Source organism: Oncorhynchus nerka, linkage group LG21, assembly GCF_034236695.1.
Source record: "Oncorhynchus nerka isolate Pitt River linkage group LG21, Oner_Uvic_2.0, whole genome shotgun sequence".
Lineage (NCBI taxonomy): Eukaryota > Metazoa > Chordata > Actinopteri > Salmoniformes > Salmonidae > Oncorhynchus > Oncorhynchus nerka.
Genome location: NC_088416.1, coordinates 22,196,606 through 22,217,056, shown reverse-complemented (window position 1 = coordinate 22,217,056; position 20,451 = coordinate 22,196,606). Strand labels below are relative to the sequence as shown.

Below are 20,451 nucleotides of genomic sequence, written 5' to 3'. Positions count from 1 at the left end.
CTCTAACCTTCCCTCTCGTCCTCTCACCCTTGATTCTGCCCTCTTCCCTTTCCTTCCCTCTACTTCCCTTCCTCCCTTCTTCCTCTCCTGTCTCCCCACCTTTGCCCTTTCCCTTCCCTCTGTCCTTCCCTCTCCTCCTCCCTCTACCCCCCTTCTACCCCCCCACACACACACACAGATGAGCCGACGAGCCCCAGCGCTGACCTCCGTGCCCGCCACGTACCCGCCTCCTCCGTGGTGTCCAGCGGCATGAGCTCAGCGCCCGCCATCGTCACCAGCCCCGCCTCCCCCACCTTCACCTTCCCCCTAACCAGGCTCTTCTCACACGACTGCAGTGAGTGTCCCCCTTGAGCCGGACTACCCCGGACCGACCCCCCTGCATGCAGCCATACCGGAACCCACCCAGCACCCCTCTCTGCGGTGTCTGGTTCCATGCGAGCAGACATGCCACCTCCACATCTATGGAGAGAATGGCTTACTGTACACAGCATGCTCCTTTGTCTCTCTGCATGAGTTGATTGACAATTTTTCCATGGCGAAGAGGTCAATTAGCCTCCAGTGAATAGGCCTTGTGTACTTCTTTGTGCCCGGTAAGATGCATGCGCACCCTAAAGCAAATGTAGTCTCTCCTCGGTGGACTAACCGCCTAGGCAGATGCATATGCGTCACTGAAATGAATGTGGTTACTCTCTACCTTTGGTAGAAAGTGTGTTTTCCTCTGTATAGACTAGAGCATGAAGTCCAGAGGTCCTCGTACACCCAGCTTTAGCCCAGTCTGACAGACAGACTCCCCTTGCACGACAGTAGTGAGCGAAGTGACCTGAGAAGATCTAACCTAACCTGAGTCCATCCTGCCAGCCCACCTCTTCACCCGCTACCTCACCCCAACCACCTCACCCAACCACCCTCCAGCTCTCTGTCAACCGCTCACCCTCGTATCTTACCCTCGTCTCTTAACCCCACACTCCTTAACCTTCTCTCATCCTCTGACTGCCATTACATCTACATTCTTCTCTTTCTTTCCTTCCTTCCTTCCTTCTTTCTTTCTTTCTTTCTTTTTCTTTCTTTGTTTCTTTCTTTCTTTCCCTCTCTCTCTCACTCGCTCCGTCTCCCACTGAGCAGGCAGTATTAAATCCAGTCGCCGTTCCTCCTATCTTCTAGCCATCACCACGGAACGCTCCAAGTCATGTGACGAGGGACTCAACACCTTCAGGGGAGAGGAGGGCCGCGTCTTCTCGTGAGTAACGGAACACCGGGGGGAGACGTGGGAAAGCGATTTAAGAGGGATTCATCTGGAGCATATGATCAATTCAATTCGTAGGAAATCTTGCGGTAGTCATTTTAAACTAACCCTCCGTTTTATTCTCCATAGGAGGCTGCCAAAGAGAGTGAAGAGTTTCTTCACTGATGGGGTGAGTTTCCCCCCTGTTTCACAACAACAGTAGGCTGTACCCTACACGTGACCACACTGTTGATTGCAGAGGACCTGGCAGCTTGGGGAGTGTGTCTGAATCCATCTGGGTTTTTTTTCAGTGTGTTTATCCTAAAAACCTGTTGTGGAGTGGTGTGTAACTTTTGACCCTGTGTGTGTGTGTGTGTGTGTGTGTGTGTGTGTGTGTGTGTGTGTGTGTGTGTGTGTGTGTGTGTGTGTGTGTGTGTGTGTGTGTGTGTGTGTGTGTGTGTGTGTGTGTGTGTGTGTGTGTGTGTGTTAGTCTCTGGACAGTCTGGGGGCAGCGGAGGAGGTGCGCTCCAAACGCCACTCCACCTCAGAGCTGGGCAGCATCAGCTACAGTGACATATGGAGAGAGGGATGGCTGCACTACAAACAGATCCTCACGGAGAAGGGCAAGGTGAGAGAGAGGGAGGAGAAAGCAGGAAAGAACGAGTAGAGGAATAGGACCTGCTGCAGTTTAATGAACCATTTCCTCTCTCTCTCTCTGTCCTCTCTGTCTCTCACTCTCCGTTCCGTTCTGTGTTGCAGAAGGTGGGCAGCGGCATGCGTCCGTGGAGGCGGGTCTTCTCGGTGTTGCGCTCCCACTCGCTCTTCCTCTACAAGGACAAGCGGGAGGCGGTCCTGCGGGGCGCCACTCTGGGAGGCGATGCCGACGAGGAGCAGCCAATCAGCATCCGGGGCTGCCTGGTGGACATAGCGTACAGCGAGACCAAGCGCAAGCACGCGCTGCGTCTGACCACTCAGGACTTTTGTGAGTACCTGCTGCAGGCCGAGGACAGAGAGGACATGCTGGACTGGATCAAGGTCATCAGTGAGAACAGCAAGACGGACAATGAGGTGGGTCAGAGGGCACCACTCTCACCTCTCAACTGACCTCTCACCTCTCAACTCTGACCGTAGACCCCTCTCAACTCTGACCCTAGAACCCTCATATATTATGTCACAGACTGCCTTCTATTTATGTATCTCCTGCAACATTGTTGCACATGTCACCTTTCTTCACTGGTGTTGCTACAGTGTAAGCCTGTATTGATGAGGGAGTGGACTGTGTGTTTGTCTCAGGAGCTGGGATTCTCAAGACAGGCTCTGATCAGTAAGAAGCTCAATGACTACAGGAAACAGAGGTGAGGGACACATACCTGTCACTATACAGCAGTAGTGTTTGGTACATCCATCTTGCTTGCCATTGGCTGGTAGAGTCCGTTTGTAACAGTCTTCTCTCTGTCTCTCCCTGCCACCAGTCCAACAGGCAACAAGCCGGACTCCTCGCCCAGGGTGTCCCGTGCCAAGCCGTCCTTCCTGCTGGCCAAGATGGAGAACGCTGCCGGGGCGCCGCGCTCACCCAAACCTGAGGGCAAAGGTCAGAGACAGGAACCAGCCAGCAGTGGTCATTCCAGGTGGATGTTTGCTCTGACTCTGTGTCTGTCTGACTCGCTGTCCCTCTGTCTGTCCCCAGATGAGAGCAGCCCCCCTAAGTCACCATGGGGGATCAACATCATGAAGAAGTCCAAGAAGTCAGCGCCCAAGGCTTTTGGAGTGCGGCTAGAAGACTGCCAGCCAGCCGCCAACAACAAGGTCAGTCTCTAATCTCATCGTATACTGTAAATGTATCATTCTGTGTGTGTTTATATGCCCTGTTAAAGTATTTACTGAAAATGAATGGCATATGGACATGTATGGGTCAGTGTGTGTCTACTGTTTACTATGATGTATCTGTGTGCTGGTAAGGTTATGTGGGTCCACTCCTGTCTGACCCCTCCCCTCTCCTGTCTGTCTGTCTGTCCTCCCAGTTCATCCCTATGATCGTGGAGATCTGCTGTGGGCTGGTGGAGGACATGGGTCTGGAGTACACCGGCATCTACAGGGTCCCAGGGAACAACGCAGTGGTGTCCAGCCTTCAGGACCAGCTCAACAAGGGGTCGGACATCAACCCTGCAGAGGAGGTGAGCAGAGCAGGAACCCAGTCGCACACACACACACACAACCTAACGTACAGTAAGCAATAGGCACAGTACACAGTGACTGGGTTAGATAGACACAGTATATCTAGTCATCTGTGGGATGGTGTTAAACAGCATCAGTGGGGTTTACAAGTGTTCAGCATAGGGAAAGGATGATATGAACATCAACGATTCTATCCAAGCCTGTCTCTAAAGACCTTTTAGTCTTGCCTTTGACCCCCCCCCTGTTCTTACCGCTTCACAGAAATGGCAGGACCTGAACGTGATCAGCAGCTTGCTCAAGTCTTTCTTCAGGAAACTTCCGGAGCCCCTCTTCACTGACGGTGAGTCCCCGTTTTGGTAGAAGAACCGTCAGTAAAGGCAGGAATCAGCTCACATTCATCCTCCTTTTTAATGTTTTTTAATGTTAGTTTTTATTTCAATGTACTGCAACTATTCATATTACTCTCATCCTCACAGATAAGTACAATGACTTCATCGACGCTAACCGGATGGAGAATGCCGGGGACCGGCTAAAGACTATGAAAAAACTGGTATGTTGTCTGAGCGTGTTCCTCTATTGGCATATCCGGTGTCGTCTTTCCCAGGAAGGATGATATGTTCAAGGGCTAGCAGATTACACAGGATACTCAGAGGTGTTGACATATTCTCTCTCTCTCTCTGTCTCTGTCTCTCTCTCTCTGTCTCTCTCTCTCTCTCTCTCTCTGTTAGATCCGTGACTTACCGGACCATTACTACCACACTCTCAAGTTCCTGGTTGGCCATCTGAAGACGGTAGCCGACCACTGTGAGAAAAACAAGGTCCGGATTACTATTGGCTGCGCGTCCCAAATGGCACCCTAATCCCTATATAGTGGCCGACTTTTGTCCCGCACCCAGTGGCACTTTATTCCCTATGTAAAGTTCCCGACTTTTCACAGTGTTACAGTTCGGGTGTGTTAACACGTGGTCGCCATAGCAACGTATTATTATTAAGGAAGACTGGTTTTTAAAGAGATGTGTTGTTTCTGTGTGTGCGCGCAGATGGAACCTCGTAACTTGGCCCTGGTGTTCGGGCCCACGCTGGTGCGGACGTCTGAAGACAACATGACAGACATGGTGACTCACATGCCTGACCGCTACAAGATAGTCGAGACGCTCATCCAACACGTGAGTGACCCTCTCATCCCAACCAATGACAAACCTGTTTACTGGCTTCATGTTAACGCTCCTCCAGTGAGCTGGCGCTACCCTGTCGGGAATATCTTCTCACAGATCTCTTCTTTCTCTCTGTCTCCTCTCGCACTCTGTTTCCTCCCACAGTATCTCTGGTTTTTCAGTGAGGACCTGGACAAGGATGAGAAGGTACAGTGGGACTTACTCTGCAAACTGTGGAGACTATGTGTTGTTCAGTTCACACGGTCATGTTGGAGCTCACTGTGTAATCTGCTCCAGTAACCAGCCCAAATAGAATCCTGCAAGTCAGGGGATGTGATATGATACAGTATATCTGATCTATGTGTCATTGCCTGCGTCTCATATTGCACCCTATTCCCTTCGTAGTGCACTACTTCTTACCAGAGCCCCATGGGCCGGGGAAGAATAGCGCCTTATATGGAGAAACGGTTGCCATTTGGGACAAAGTCACCGATTCTTATGCAGGACTTAAATCCAGTGTTCATGTGTTGTTTATGACACGATGCCTTTCTCCCCTTCAGACTCCAGTAGACACGAAGGACCTGGTGCCTGCCCCCAATATCGACCACTTGCTCTCCAACATTGGCAAGACCGCTCTGCTAGGGGAGGCGTCAGGTGAGGGCCCGCCCACCACTGCCCAAATGCACCAGTCACAACCTGCACTGAGCTACAGACAGCCTGTGCAGACCAATCACGGTTCACACTGCGGCCAAACTGGCCAATCGGCGACTGGCAATAATTATTGACAGCCACACAGTTGAACCAATCCCATGCAACCAGGAAATAGGCATGACATACATTTGAAATGATTTGCCCTTGCCGAGTTTCTCTCCTTCCTGATTTGATCACTAGACTGTGTGCTTCTTTCCTCTCACCTGGTTTTCTTTTCTTCTTTATTACTCATCCTTCACTGTCTCTTCTACATCGCTGCATCCCTCTCTTAGCTGAGCCTGTGGAGCAGCCACTGCGGTAGGATGGGACTTCCCCTGCCAATTCCTGTGTGTGTGTGTGTGTGTGTGTGTGTGTGTGTGTGTGTGTGTGTGTGTGTGTGTGTGTGTGTGTGTGTGTGTGAGCGTGAGAAATGGTGAGTTTTGGTGTGATGGTGTTTGTTAGTGAAAGATGGGTGGGTGTGGTGGGTGTGTTTGGTATGTGTCACCATCTTCAGAGGAAGTTGCTCTCGGCTCCCTTTGTGTCAGCTTGACTAAGGCAGGAGGTGTGTGTGAGGATGACCCTGCACTTTGTGTACTCTGTCACTGAGAGAGAAAGCCCCTCTACAGTGGTCTGTCCATCTGTCTGTCCTGTCTGCCTCACCTGCTCCACTCATTCTCTATGGGCCCTCTCATGTGTTACTCTGGGGTTTTAGTGTGTGTGTGTGTGTGTGTGTGTGTGTGTGTGTGTGTGTGTGTGTGTGTGTGTGTGTGTGTGTGTGTGTGTGTGTGTGTGTGTGTGTGTGTGTGTAGTATAGTATAGTATAGTAAATAAAGAATAGAAAAAAAGTAAACAAACAAAAGATTTGACCAACTGGGGACATTTTCTTAGTACCGACAAGGTCAAATGCTATTTCCAGGGGGTTAAGGTTAGGGTTAGGAGCTGGGGTTAGTTTTAGGGTTAGGAGCTAGGCTTAGGGTTACGGTAAGGTTTTCAAGTTAAGGTTAGGGTTAGGGAAAATAGGATTTAGAATGGGATTGAATTGTGTCTTCCCACAAGGTTAGTTATGTGAGTGTGAGTATGAGTGACAGAGAGTGTGTGTGAGAGAGCGAGGGCTTGTGTGCGAGGTGGTGTGACTAAGTGAGTGGTGATTGAAAAACCCTTTACTCAACCTTGTATTCTGCCTTCCCTCCTCCCCGACGCTTCCTTCACCGGTTGATGTCATCAGTGTTTGCCGTGATGTCATCAGTGTGTGCTGCGATTCCTCAATGCTGTTGTTTATCCCCACCCTCGCCCCTCTCTCCAACAACCCTGGTCACATACCAGTCAGTATGATCAACTCCTTGACAATCAGTGGTTTGTGATGACACGTTGTCCTGTGTGTTAATGGTGTGTGACCAGTGTCTGTATGGTTCTGTTCCCCAGGGGAAGGTGACGGGTAGAAGGTAGGCACAGAGGATGCACAACTCTCTACTAATTGGATTGGTGTTACATTAGAGCAGTCATATTTCCTGTGTTATAACAGTGTCGAAATAGTGTTTTAAAAGCTCTAGCTAGCTAGATAACAGAAAGGTTTATTGTTTTCTGAAGCGGCAGCTCTGTGCCCCCCATCGCTGCCATTCACGCTCCTCCTCCCCTCCCATGTAACACAGACCAGCTTTACAGTGTACCTTTCTCCTCTGATCCTCTCTCTTTGTCCTCTCTTAGACTCAACCAACAGTGACTCAGCTAAATCTAAGGTAAGGTCTCGTATAGCCAACTATGCTGTTCTACACTTGTTATTGAACTTCTGGCCACTCAACTTCTGGCCACACATATAGCAGAAGCTGGGGACAGTTTCACAGACGTAAAACAATCTTCTTCACGACCATAAAAATACTTTCAAAGAGCTGAAGCAAGTCACAAAATTTAGCTTCACACTATCTAGTTATGGTTGAGGTTGTGTAAATCGTCCGACCTTTGACCTATGTGACTTTGTTTTGCCTCAGGGGTCGTGGGGGTCAAAGCGAGACCTCACTGCCAAGGACTTTCTGACCCTGTCCATCATGTCCGCCGTCACCGGACGCAAGCGCAGGAATCGCCACAACGGCCGCCTCGTGGGCAGCAGCACAGACGACGACTCGGAGCACGAGCCAATCAAAGCCAGCCACCTGGGGGTGGAGGAGGGAGAAGAGGCGGGGTTGGTGGTGGCAGGAGCAGACACCGCCCCACGAGCAGAGGGAGAGGAGGAGGAGGAAGATGATGAGGAGGAGGAGGAGGAAGAAGAAGAAGAAGAAGAAGAGTCTGTAGTAGAGAGAGTGAGAGTGCAGGTGGAGGTAAAGGAGGGGGTAGTTCCCAGCATGCCGTGCGGTGGTGAGAAAGAGAAAGCAGGGCAGATGGTGATGCTCCTCCCTGAGGAAGAGGCGGTGATGTCGGAGGTGAAGGGCAGGGCGTGGCGGGGGCCAGAGGACGCTCGTTCTATCGTCTCCGGTTACTCCACCCTCTCCACACTGGGGCGGAGCCTGGCATCTGAGGGACGGTGCGATGAAGCTGACGACGAGCGCAGTGAGCTGGTGAGCGAGACGGACAATGAGAGCGGATTCGCCTCGCGCTCCCTTACCCAGGAGAGACCTGAGAAACACCCCCCTGCATCCATTACACCCACACTCACACCCCCTACCCCCACACAGCCCCCCACACAACCCCCCACAGCAGGACAACGAAGCTTCCTCTACACACACTACAAACCCCACCCTGTCTCCGCCACACCCCAGCACACCACCCCCACCCCCTCCACACACACTCAGGACCCTGGGGAGAGGAGCGAGGGTGGGGCGCGATCCACCACCCCCTCCTCCTCCTCCTTCTCGTCGTCCTCCACCACCCACAGACTGCACACCCGGCCCTCCTTCAACTCCCATAAGCTGATCCAATGTGACACGCTGGCCAGGAAGAAGCTAAAGGACAGAGGGAAGACCAAGGCTCGTTCTCTGGACCTGCTGGACCTCCCTGGGCCTTCAGGAGAGGAGGAGGGAGCTGGGGCACCAGGGGCCCAGAGGGACCGATCCAGGACCAACCCTTCCACAGGGAGCAGCCAGGAGAGCCTACGTCCACCCCGGCCCAAAGAAGCCCTGCCGCCCAGCGAGGCTGCCTCTTTCACCCCCAGCGGGACAGGGCAGGGTCAGGGGCGAGGGTCTCTGGCTGACCAGGTGCGTGCGCGCCTGCTGGGCTCGGCTGATGACCTGCGTATCGTGGGGCTGAGGAAGCCACTCTCCCCGGAGACGAGGAGGAAGAGACGGGCCTGGAGAAGACACACTGTGGTGGTCTCACCTACCGAGACCGGCGACAAGAGGCCTGCGCTAGCCACCAACATGTTCCCCATGTCGCCGGCCACTTCCAAACCACAGGAGTCACCCCTCGACCCCCAGGAGCTTGACCCAAGACATCCTCTTCCCCTGGGCCAGAATCCCCCCGCCACACGCCGAGCACCAGCCTCCAGGTTCCATCAGTACCTGTAACTATGGACAGAGACTGATAGGCCTGTAAATTACAAGGCCTCTGGCCTCCCTCTCAAAGTCTCCCTCCCCTGAGCTGCTGAGCCAGGGTCTACTGTCTCAGAGGGTCAGATAGTGCTGACCCCAGGTCAGTTGCATGACGGCAGTGAGTAGTGGACAGCAGAGCCACAGACAGACACAAGGGATCTTATGACAGGTCTGATAACAGTTTTTGGCCTCCAGTCTACTCATGCTCCCTTTTCATTTGTTTCAGCTCCGTTTGCATGGCAAAGGGAATTCCAGTATTTGCCAAAGCTTTTTTTGTGTGGTTTAAATAAAAAATAAAATAATGCTAAACTGCAATGGGACATTAGACAGACAGACAGACAGACAGACAGACAGACAGACAGACAGACAGACAGACAGACAGACAGACAGACAGACAGACAGACAGACAGACAGACAGACAGACAGACAGACAGACAGACAGACAGACAGACAGACAGACAGACAGACAGACAGACAGACAGACAGACAGACAGACAGACAGACAGACGCTGTTGATGTTAATGCCAAGAACTCGCCCTCATGCAGGCAGCAGACACTGTGTTACTGAATACTCGGATCCTTCCTGTCCTCTCTGTTGCTTCCTGTCTGACACAGGAAGTGGGCTGTACTCTCCCAGTGCACAGGGAAGAGCATGCCAAACCAAGCCTACCCAGGGTTCCTCACAGAGTAACACTTTCAACAGGGCTGTGGGCTCTCTCTCTGTCTTTCTCACAAACACACACACACAGTAGCTGAGAGATCAGCAAGTACACTAAAAGAAGAGTACAGGCAGTATTAGAATGTGCGTTTTGAGGGAGAACTCTGTCTAACCTTTGGCCCCAGCACTGACTTCTATATCAGTCTTCCTTAATATTCTGTTACTGTGACGACCACAGAACAACTGACTCTAACACTCCTCTAGTTGCCAACACACATAAATGACATAACTCTCTCACACACACATGCTCACACAGCAGTAGTGGTCTGTAACCCAGATGTTTGTCTGTCTGTACATATGAGTGTTTGCCTGACAATACCCGCGAGTATGTTTGAGTGTGCAGGTGTTTGTGTGTTGAACTATTTTGTAACATTTGTACAAAGCCTTGTTAAGTTAATCTTGTAAATATATATATTATTACATTATTATTATAATTTTTTGTTGTTGTTTCTTTTTTATGGTTTACATAAGTGCACACAGGTGCATCATCATTTCCTTCAAGATGTTACTTGAAATGTTCCCCTTAATATATTATTTTTTGTTTTATAATACAGTGTATATTATATATATTTTTTGGTATGAAAAGAATAAGTACTTTTATTGTGATTTGACTTCTCGCATCCTAAACGCATCCTAAAGAAGCATCCTAAACCTGACTTAATTCCCGTTCCTTGTTTCCTCATAGACGGCCTTTCTCTGTGACTCACAGTGCTATGCCGAAATACTTTCTCTCGTTTAGCAAAGATAGAATAACTCATCCAACATTCAAATTCTCCAGTCAAAATCCCTAGGTCGGGCCGTTGAAATGCCTCCCTATTTCATGGCTGGATAACATCCATGTCCGCATTTGAAGAAAGAAACGTACTCTCCCCTTGCTGACACTACTATCTACTTTATCTATTTTGCCACAAGCAGGGCTTTATCTACTTAAGTCAGAATCATGTTTGTAAGCAACTCAGCTCTCTTATCAAAGAACGGTCACATACTGTACTCTCGCATCAACGTTATCATAACTGTCTTTTCAATTGGATGAAGTATTAGTTGGTAATCATTTGCTTGACCAAACCTGCATACGTACCAGAGGAAACATTTGCTTTCATCTGATAGGTGACATAGAAAGCGCAAAATATCGACAACGTGCCGTTAAAACGTCAAGGATTATAAATGCAACCTGCATGGATACACAAAGTTACGATTGGTATACGTCTGTCAATTATATTTGATTTGTTATATTATCAGGAATCATTTTAGTGTGACACCACCTGCACATGATTTTTCATGTCACATATTACATTTCCATCAGTTTAGACTCACTCAAGTGAATGACCACTGAGTTGGGTGCTTCAGAATTCCTGGATACAAATGACTGATTGCAGAAATGTGGTTACCATAAGTAGGCATTTTGGGGTCTGTTGTGTTTCTAGACTTGCATGCCATTCTCTTGGCCATGGTCCAAGATGAGTTTCCATTTCCCAAATACTCTTTATTAACTGTTCCTCAACCAATGTCATATGGGACTTATTCTTCGGGTTTGCCTGACAGGATTTTTGTCATCATTAAATGTAATTGACTTTTTGTTAGTCTTGTCTTACCTCAAGAGTTGCCCTTACAAGTGCCTGATTTCTGGGGTGTTTTTGTTCTGCAGTGAGTGCCATGGTCAGTCCTCACCTCCCCCATTAACCCTCATTATTCCAGACTCTCAAAGCCAAAAGCTTCAACCTTCACATCTAGTTATAAACCAGACTGAATCCATTATCTTGTCGTTGCTGTGCTTACATCTTAGCCGCTGACCCAAAGACGTGTACACGAGCAGCCTCTCTGGGAGGCCATTAAGAGCAACACTGTGTCTGGCCAAGGACTTGTCTATGCAGTCTGTTTGCATCTAACAAGCACTAACAAACAGCAGAATACCTGATGCTGCAAAGGCGAGGGAAAGTATATTGCTCTCACCTGCTTTTCTCGTACACAGGGGTTATTTCATGTGGACAGTGTTTTCTATGGTATACATAACAAGCTCTAAGTAAGGGTAATCAATACCTAAAACATGGGAATATAGTACCAACTCATTTGCATTAGATTTTGTTTGGTGAACTAACTGTATAAATGTAATCTGTAGGAGACATACAGCTGAGCGTAACAGAGCTGATCCAAACTGCTCATGCCTTCATCGAAAAGATAAATACAAAAATTGTGGAACATTCTGACAACACTCAATGTGTGTTTAGGTGTCCGTCTCTTGAAATGTGACATATCTTATGTTTGTTATTATGTCTGATAATATTTTGTACATATTGTCTTGATATGTAACATATTGTATTGTGTAAAGTACATTTTGAATTGCTTTGAGTAAACAATCTTATAAGAAAATGGACTGACTAAAGGTTATCCACCTGGAACCATTTTATTCGATGGCTTTTTTTCCTTCAAAGCAAGGTTATTTGATGTAAATAAACAGAATTACGTTTTAAAAATAGAATTTATTTTAGTTGCTTGAAAGTTTTGTGAATGTTTAATGTCAATAGTATTCTGTTGTCAATGCTGACATGCTTCATTCTAGGCAAACGTTTCAGATATGTCATTGAAATGGGGTAGGATGTCAATCCACATTAACAAAATTCATTCACAGGTTTGTGAAGAACCAGGTTTGTGACAACACTGATTGGCATCCACCCAACGCATCCTGCACCACAATAAAAAAATACTGTATTTTTTAAAAATGTATCCCTCTAGCAGTGCAATTCACAGATTAATCTTGGAACTACATTACCCATAACTATTCTGCTGTAGAGCACTCAATCTTGCGCCACACTTCCCTACATGCGTTTTGCCTGCACCCATGGAGGACCTGACAACTAGAAATTGGTGCAACTTATATCACTACAATCAATTAAGATTCCTAAAGTCTTGCATACATTTGGTTGTGTATGTATGTCGGTAAACCACGTTTGATTTGGGAAATTTAAGTGTTTAAATCTGCGTAAAACCTAGCTATCTAACAAGTTAGCAAATTCCTGCTAAAAACAAGGAAATCGTTAGCTTGCTAGCTGGCCTAGCTTGATAAATAAATGCATATTTTGACCAGCCATATAGCTAGTTACCTAACCTGCATTTTAAACAGGGACGTTAACAATTAGCGATCTAATAACCAACTGCTCTAGCTGGTTAAGCGATTTCATGTGCTCTGCCAACCGCGCACTTTGAACCACTACTATATTTTTCAAATGCATACGGTTGGAAACTAAGCATGAAAAGGAAATAAACGTCCTACTCCTTATTATCGTGTAACCCTCACTGAAAGCAAAATGCTTAGCTGCAGCCAAATGGCTGCCAGTATGAACTTGAGACATTGGGATCAAGACATCGTCGAAAGAGGAGTTTAGGAAAATCCGTGGATTCCAAGTACGCCACGAGAAACGCTCGAGTTAAATCATTTCATTTCTTAATCCTAGAACAATTTATCACTGCAATCTTGGTATTTAATCATAGTTTAAACTTGCATAAGATGTATCATTTTGGAATAAATATATTGACACAAGTTTATTTGCAACTTTGTGCCAATGTTGACAACATATCTGAGTCTGGAACCAGGCTAAATGGGTCAGCGTTGCTTATCTATTTTTCATTATTAGCTTTCTTCTCTTTAAAGGGATAGTTCACCCAAATTACAGAATTACATATAGGTTTCCTTACCATATAAATCTATGGACAAGGTATGGTAGAAATCCATGTATTGGTTTGTTTCACCTGGCCACTGTTAAATACGTAATAAGTAACTTAATTGAGCAACACTCAATGTTGGATACTTTAGAATGATTTGGACATGAAGAACAAATCATGCTAATATCATTGACTTGCATTGGATTTGTGCCACAAAAGTTTGGAAACAGTCGCCAGGTAAACAAAGCATTGATTTATGTCATACCTTGTCCATAGACTACTTACAGGGTAGGAAAGCCAATGTAATTTGTGTGAACTATCCCTCTTTTCACACTATTTAGCTGTATACTATTCCATAAGAACAGTATGAATGCTTAACTTTCACATTGAATTCAATCTAATTTTATGAGTAGTCGCAAAATGTAATGACAGTAATGAAAGTGAATAGAGTGCCCCCCTGACATTCATTGGTCACCCTTGGCCCAATAAATTCCATACCTGAAATTATACCATGGAAGTAGGGCAATGGAACTCTAACAGGACCCTTGCCTTGTTTAGAAAGACTATTTTAGCAAGTTGGAGTCAGCTGCTCAATGAGCTTTAGCCTACTACATTAGGTCCATTTCCCATACCACTGAGACAGGTCAAGAGGTGACCTAAGGAGCTTTGGAGTACAAAATAGCTTTGGTAAGGATATCATGTCAAGTCGTGAGACCTCACAAAACCATCAGCTACAGACATATATCCAGGGTTGGGTACGGTCCCTGGTTCGATTCCAAGCTGTATCACAACTGGTCGTGATTGGGAATCCCATTGAGCGGCACACAATTGGCCCAGTGTCCTCCGGGGTAAGCCGTGATTGTAAATAAGAATTTGTTCTTAACTAACTTGCCTAGTTAAATAAAACATATTTTCTAAATGTAATCTATTGCTAGTTACCTGGCCAACATTGTAATCAACGTAATTTTGGGATTTCCCAAATTTAGTAACTTAATCGGATTACTTTCCCCTCAATTAGAATAAGACTAAAAGGAGCTATCGAACGCATTTGGTGTGATCATCATAGTGGTCTCTGACTTGTCAGACTCACTCAGGTGGAACAAACTTTAACTTGCACCTTTTTTCCAATGAATAATTGAATGTCATTGAGAAAACAAAAAATATGTTTTCACAAACATCCTTGATTTAAATCAAGATGTCTACTTTTTCAAAAGTATCTCTAATCTGATTGCAGTTAGTTTTTTGTAACCCTGCATATGGCTATGTACAGCCTACTGTAGATTCTATTTTTTTTAAATCAAGGGTTACATTATGCAACCTGCATATGATCTCTACAGTGGCCATCAGTCATGAGTGAAGCAGTCACAACTTACCTGATTTGGTAGTGGCTAATCTAAGAATAGAGTAGGATAGTATGGACACATCTGAATGAATCTGAAAAAACTAGGCTATTGAGCATATTCCATCACTTTACATCTGCCTAAATAGTGGAAAGAAAATGATCTAAGTAGATAGCTGTAAAATGGCTTGCAGATAATAGCCAAACACTTTTATGTTGATCAGGCAAAAATCTTTATTTACCCCCTACAAAAAAAACTAAATGTTTGTGCACATTTTAATTTTCACATTTAATTGTGGAAAGTTATTTGAAATTCTCAAAATAAGCATTGTTTGACAAATGTTAAATTTAGACAAACATGTCCTGCTCACTTAAATTGTGGGATAAGAGTACTTTAATGCATGCATACCAGGGAAACAAAAACGTATTTCCAAATACATTCTCTTTATAAAAAAGAAAATAATATTTTTTAAATATATACATTACTTATTGAAAAAGTTTAAACAGGCACCTTTACAGTCCAAATAGAAAACAGAAGATAAAGTATTGCAAAGCAATTTTACGGACTGTCACTGAACCGATTTCATAAAACTGCTGACAATTTTTTTAAGTCCAGTTCAGTCTCCACATTTTACCTGGTTCTATCCATTTCTAGTCACCTAATGTGACTATCTGCTCCCGCTCCTTGCTCTGCTGGTTATGCGGGCGCTGCTCACTGTTCTGCGCCCCCAGTCTCTCCAATTCACCCTCCAATTCTCTGATCCGCGCCGAATCCGACTGGGGCACCTGGCTATCATTTGTGATGTCCGGGTTGGCTGCGCGTCGCAACCGGGTGTTCTCTTCCTCCAGGCGGGACATACACTTTTCCAGCTCCAGGTATTCTTGAACCAGCTCTTGCTTGGACATGTTTTGAAGACTTTCGATGTGGTATTTCTCGTAGGTCTCAGAAAAGTCTCTCTGAAGAAACTCACCACCGGCGTTTCCAGGCCTCCCGATGCCGTCGCTGCCACCACCGCTGCCATAGTCCTCCTCCTCCTCGACATCGAATAGGTCATCCTCACTTGCAGTGTCCTCTGGGCGAGTACCAGTCCCCAACTGACGTCGGGGCCCACTTTCGGTATTCAGATCCGGTTCCTCTCGGTCGTGTTCATCCATAAGGAACTGCGTTGTATTGTAGGGGGCAACGGGCAACCCCTTCGCGAACATTTCTGCTCTCACTCGGGACGCTCGTTCTGTCTCTCGCTCGTCAAGCTTTTTCTTTTCTTCCCAAGACAGTTTAAAATAGGGCTTCCATTGACGCTTCTTTTTAGATGGTCTACGCCTGTGTTTCTTCTTGCCCTGGCGCGCATCTACAACTGCCCCGGCGCCCAAAGAGCCAGAGTCGCTTCTTTTCCCACACTCGCCTTGCACTTGACTCAGGGTCTCCTCGTGCGGTCCATCTCCACTATTTCCGTGGGCTACGAGGCCACCTTCCCCGGCTGCATCTGCTCCTGGTTCCTGGCAAGGCTGTGTTGCTGCTGGGCACTTAGGAAGTGCATTTCCGGCAACGAATCTAGGGCACACCTCCCTCTGTCCGCCTTGCATTTGCCACAACTTGTCTGAAGGGATAACCCCGCCTTCGCCCTCTGACTGCTGCTGTTTATCTCCATATCGCCCCCTACCGTCAGTCTCCAGACCACGTCTCTCATTGGATTGGGGATGCTCCACAACTCTTTCTCTCCCACCTGATGGGGTATCTGAAGTTTTCAGGTGATGGGTCTTCTCAATGCTCGGTTCTGTCATCCTGGTATATGCGGGTGGGCTGTTCGCCTTACAACATGTCAACCGTTGTCTCTGTGTGAATTAAACTAAATGTTATTTAAAATATTTTTAGATAACTTTTGCTAAGTATACTGTTTATATGTCTTAATATGAGCAACATTTACTTGACAAGAAATGTTCAGCTAACTTTCGAAACGTTCACTATCGCTACTCTTAAAAACAAAGTTATGAATGGTAACACTTGTTACTTCGCGAATGATTCGTCAGAGCTACTGTAGCTAGCTAGCGAACTAACGTTAACTATTTCGGTGCCGCTCACACTCGTATTCCTTCTCAAGTTCGTATTTCATCTCCACAACAGTGACTGTCCAGTATGCTACTACAGAAGGAGTTCGCGGCTTTATATCACCTCTACCACTGCCAAGTGCGCATGCTGCTTTTCTTGACTCTACTTGTTTTGTGGGATATGTAGTTCCAATGTAGGTAAATTACTAGCCAGACCGTCCATGCCCAACTACCTAACCCACAATTCTAGGACATTTTTTGAACATTTAAGCCAATCAGATTTTAGGATATAGGACCACCCTCTCATTGCTGCTATTGGACAAAATGGCATATTCGCTGTTGCTAAGCTTAAATCATATTTGTATTGGTTATCCTGAGAGTCAATCAAGTGCACATTGGTCTCATGGGGAGAGCAGTCCGGGGCATTATTTCAGACGCTACCATGTATACATAGAGGGGGGTGTATTGAAGAGTCTGTGGATTAATCTTCATTAATCCATATCATCCATATCCCACTCATATTGTATACTACTAGTAAATGATGACATATGAGTATGTCGTGGATTTGATCTATTTCGGATTTTTTTGGGGGGCTCAGGATCACTCCCCCAATCATTGAGACAATCCTTTCTTTCTAACGATAATGAGACCGTCATCCTGAACAAACTAGTCCTTTTTTACGGACCGTGTAGATTAACGATTAACTATCGTCTACACACTATGTTCGTTTTGTTAATGCTTTAACAATTATACAATTATTTTATGTGGTTTCAAATAGTGGAAGGTTTTTCTGATTATTTTTTTATTTTTTATCTCTGGTGCGGAGCGATATTTCCCTCGCCTCCCACTAATGCGCAAGGATAAGAGTGTAGAACGACGCTAAATAAACTACTTTTTATTTATCGAGAGCTAGCTAGCCAGTAGCAAATTAGGCTCAATAGAACGGAACAACAAACGATGGTGAAATGTGAACATAACACAATTGCCCACATTTGAGAGTTAAGCTTATTGTCGACGGTTGAGTTACCAGTTGATTAAACGTGCCTCTCTTTGACCCCTTTTCTATATTAAAAACGACCTAAAGGCTTGCCGACTGAGCTGGCTAGTTACTAGCTAGGTTAGCTGGCTAGCTAATGTGCTATCTAGCGTCACATATCATGCATGTGCAGTGAAATATACAACTTTAGAACCAAATATTGTATGGTATTGGCAAACGCATTGATAATCGTTGTATAAATTAGCATATAAAAATATACGCTTCTCATTACGAGCTGGTGGAAATCATTAATTAGCATGTGAGCTAGCTCGTCCAGTAGCTAGGTACCAGGACCAGTTAGAGAATCTTGCCAAATAATAACTAGCTAGTCAAGCCTTATTTTCATGGATGTTTACCACAACCAGGTTCTAACTAAGAAAACATCATGCGCTAAAGTGGGAGTATCGGTGGAAACATAGTATTGTAATATGGCATCTTAACGTTCAAAACATGCAATCAAACTAAATGTTGAGCTAGCGTTGATTTGCTAGACGGTTAGTGGCATGTAGCTACTAGCTATGAGAGCTGGTGGTTAGGTATTTTTACTGTGGTTGAAATAGCTAGTCTGTTAAATTACCCAATTCTATCTCTGCATTAATGTAAGCAGCATAGATAACGTCAAACTGTCATAATTTAGTAATTACCTCTTCAAACACAGTATATTTTTGCATAACAAATACAATGTGTAATGCATTATTTGCAAATCCCACCAAAAGTAGGCACACAAGACAACATAAATGACAGTGTCTGTATATTTTTACTGATATGCAATGTCCTTATTCTCTGCAGGCAAGAGATTCCTCCCACATGGAGAGTGCACATCTCAGTGGCATTTCACATGGTGCCTACATGGTGTGTGATGGCTGCTGTAGGCTATATGCATGTAAGCCTACTTTTCAGTGGGTAGACATCCCCTCCCCCTCACACCATAGACCTTTCTTTCAATCACATACACTCTTATCCTGATTTTTCTCCTAAATTGTCATCTTCAATCACTCCCCCTTGCTCTCTCTTACAGTCTTTTGTCCTCTCTTTCATCTCTATTATTTTTGCTCCATTGGTTTCTCTTAATAAGCATCTCTCCCTTCTGTCCTCTTTTTTTCTTGGTCCTTTCATCTTCATTTTTCTTGGAGCAATTGATGAAAGAGTAGGCTATGCCCGAATGTATAGGCCCAAACGAGGAGGCACTTTCTCTGAGGCACTATTCCTGTAAGGTGTCAACCTACCTAGTTAAATAAGGGTTAATAGTCTTAGTTTGGTGTGAGGTGCTTGCGAGCTATACCTCTCAGAATTAAAGAGACTAATATACAGCAAATAAGCCTTTGTAAGTTGTGCTAAATACATTTCTACATTTGTTAGCAAGCTCACAAATACAAAAATGTACCACGTGCACCTAACGTAGGCTGATCAGACGTTCTTCAGTCCAAGACAAACTTTTGGCAGTTGGCAGATACCAGCCAAACCTGTGTATCTATCGGCTGCCATATTAACCATTGTTTACTGAAAGGGGAGTGATTGCTGGGGGGACCAGGAGGGAGGGTAAGGTTTGCCAAATGGGGTAGTGGGTGTTGACAGAGGCATTGGCGTTCAGTGGAAGCTCTATATGCCTGGGCAGGAGCACAGCAGCTCCTGGATCAGAGCCTCTGAGAGGATTATTGGACATGAGTTAATCTCTCACCCTATGTATACAACATGGCTGGGTACAATTGAGAACGGTTCAAAAGATCTATTCTATAGACATTTGGGATTTTCCCATAACATATCAGAGCCATATACTGTATTTAGATAAATATATGGATCTGCATTATATTGTTCTATCCTTTGTCTCTGTTTTGATATTACACATCAAAGCTTACAGAGCCTAAATGGTTGTTCTAAAATGGATGCCTTTGGATCAGGTTATTAAGAGACCCAGTGCCGTTCTGTGAGAGAGAGAGAGAGAGTGAAGGCACTTATGCTGTAGGTATAGGTCTGTAAATGGCCTGTGAAACATGCCTCTCTCCCCTAGGCCTGGAACCTACAGCTGAGCTCGCTCCTCCTAATTATCCTCTTTATACCCTTATCGAATCCTAATTAAGTCCCAACCCCACGGGTTTGCCACTGCAGTATCGCAGACCAAGACCTATTAATCTAATCCACAGTTAATATTCCCCCCGGTTTACTTACAATGACATATAGCACCTATTAAGTGGAGTGCCCTTCAAAAGCATTTCTCTTTGCACAAATTGACTTTGTATGTTAATAATATATGGATGTAGAAGAAGTAATAAATCATAACTTGGGCCCAGAGCCATTTGATCATGTTTATCACCACTGCAGCCTGGCTTTGAAGAGAATAGCAGGATAGGCTATAGAAATAGCTTTGTCTTCAGAAGTAGGCCAGGCTACTTGCATTCTCTGCGATATTACGAAACGGTTTAATCATTGTGTTAGAGGCATATTCAATGTTATTCATATTCAAGTTTGTGCACTTTGGCACTTTGCTTGAATTATTTAACTGAATTTGGTTGTAATAAAGCAATAGCCAGATTATACATTATTCTCAAAACCGCGGCTTTCATACTTTAGTATTTCCTGCCTACACCCCACCCACCCATAATGGGGTTGCGATAACAGATTTGTACAACCACATATAACCGCTAGGTGGCGCCCAGTGATAAGACTTCGAACGTTGGCTGTAGGTGGGTGGCGCTGTGTGTGTCAGTGGATGGATGTAGTAACGCATAAAACTAGTGTGACTAGCCTGTGTTTGGAGTGCGAAACACTGCTTTATGCCACCCTTGATTTTGGACTTAGGAACCGTGCTAAAGAACACGAAATAAATGCAGATTGTAGGATATAGGATTAATTGCAATTCTTCATGAATCGTGAAGTATAGGCTAGACTATTAGATCGA

General features: G+C 45.6%; 2 protein-coding genes across 3 annotated transcripts in view; one reads left to right on the top strand and one right to left on the bottom strand.

The window, feature by feature from the left end:
• The window catches only part of LOC115104087 (rho GTPase-activating protein 23-like), a 48,001-nt gene extending 38,829 nt beyond the window's left edge, over positions 1 to 9,172 (top strand). Inside the window, 17 exon segments of the mRNA XM_029625284.2 lie at positions 179 to 334; positions 1,123 to 1,237; positions 1,373 to 1,412; positions 1,713 to 1,850; positions 1,982 to 2,290; positions 2,516 to 2,577; positions 2,695 to 2,813; positions 2,910 to 3,028; positions 3,244 to 3,396; positions 3,659 to 3,737; positions 3,874 to 3,947; positions 4,126 to 4,215; positions 4,438 to 4,563; positions 4,717 to 4,758; positions 5,112 to 5,205; positions 6,946 to 6,977; positions 7,227 to 9,172. Coding sequence (XP_029481144.2) covers positions 179 to 334; positions 1,123 to 1,237; positions 1,373 to 1,412; positions 1,713 to 1,850; positions 1,982 to 2,290; positions 2,516 to 2,577; positions 2,695 to 2,813; positions 2,910 to 3,028; positions 3,244 to 3,396; positions 3,659 to 3,737; positions 3,874 to 3,947; positions 4,126 to 4,215; positions 4,438 to 4,563; positions 4,717 to 4,758; positions 5,112 to 5,205; positions 6,946 to 6,977; positions 7,227 to 8,735 — 3,257 coding nt within the window. The 3' untranslated portion in view covers positions 8,736 to 9,172.
• A 5,677-nt stretch (positions 9,173 to 14,849) lies between these two features.
• On the bottom strand, positions 14,850 to 16,640 carry LOC115103605 (protein HEXIM1-like). Of its 2 annotated transcripts, none has more exons than XM_029624447.2 (2): positions 16,554 to 16,640; positions 14,850 to 16,306 (listed from the first exon to the last, which is right to left on the bottom strand). In XM_029624447.2, the coding sequence occupies exon 2, from the start codon at positions 16,253 to 16,255 to the stop codon at positions 15,125 to 15,127; it is 1,131 nt and encodes a 376-aa protein (XP_029480307.1). In that variant the 5' UTR covers positions 16,256 to 16,306; positions 16,554 to 16,640; the 3' UTR covers positions 14,850 to 15,124. The 2 variants fall into 2 exon arrangements, with proteins under 2 accessions (XP_029480307.1, XP_029480306.1); XM_029624446.2 differs by having other exon boundaries at positions 16,399 to 16,618.
• Between the last annotated feature and the right edge of the window lie 3,811 nt (positions 16,641 to 20,451).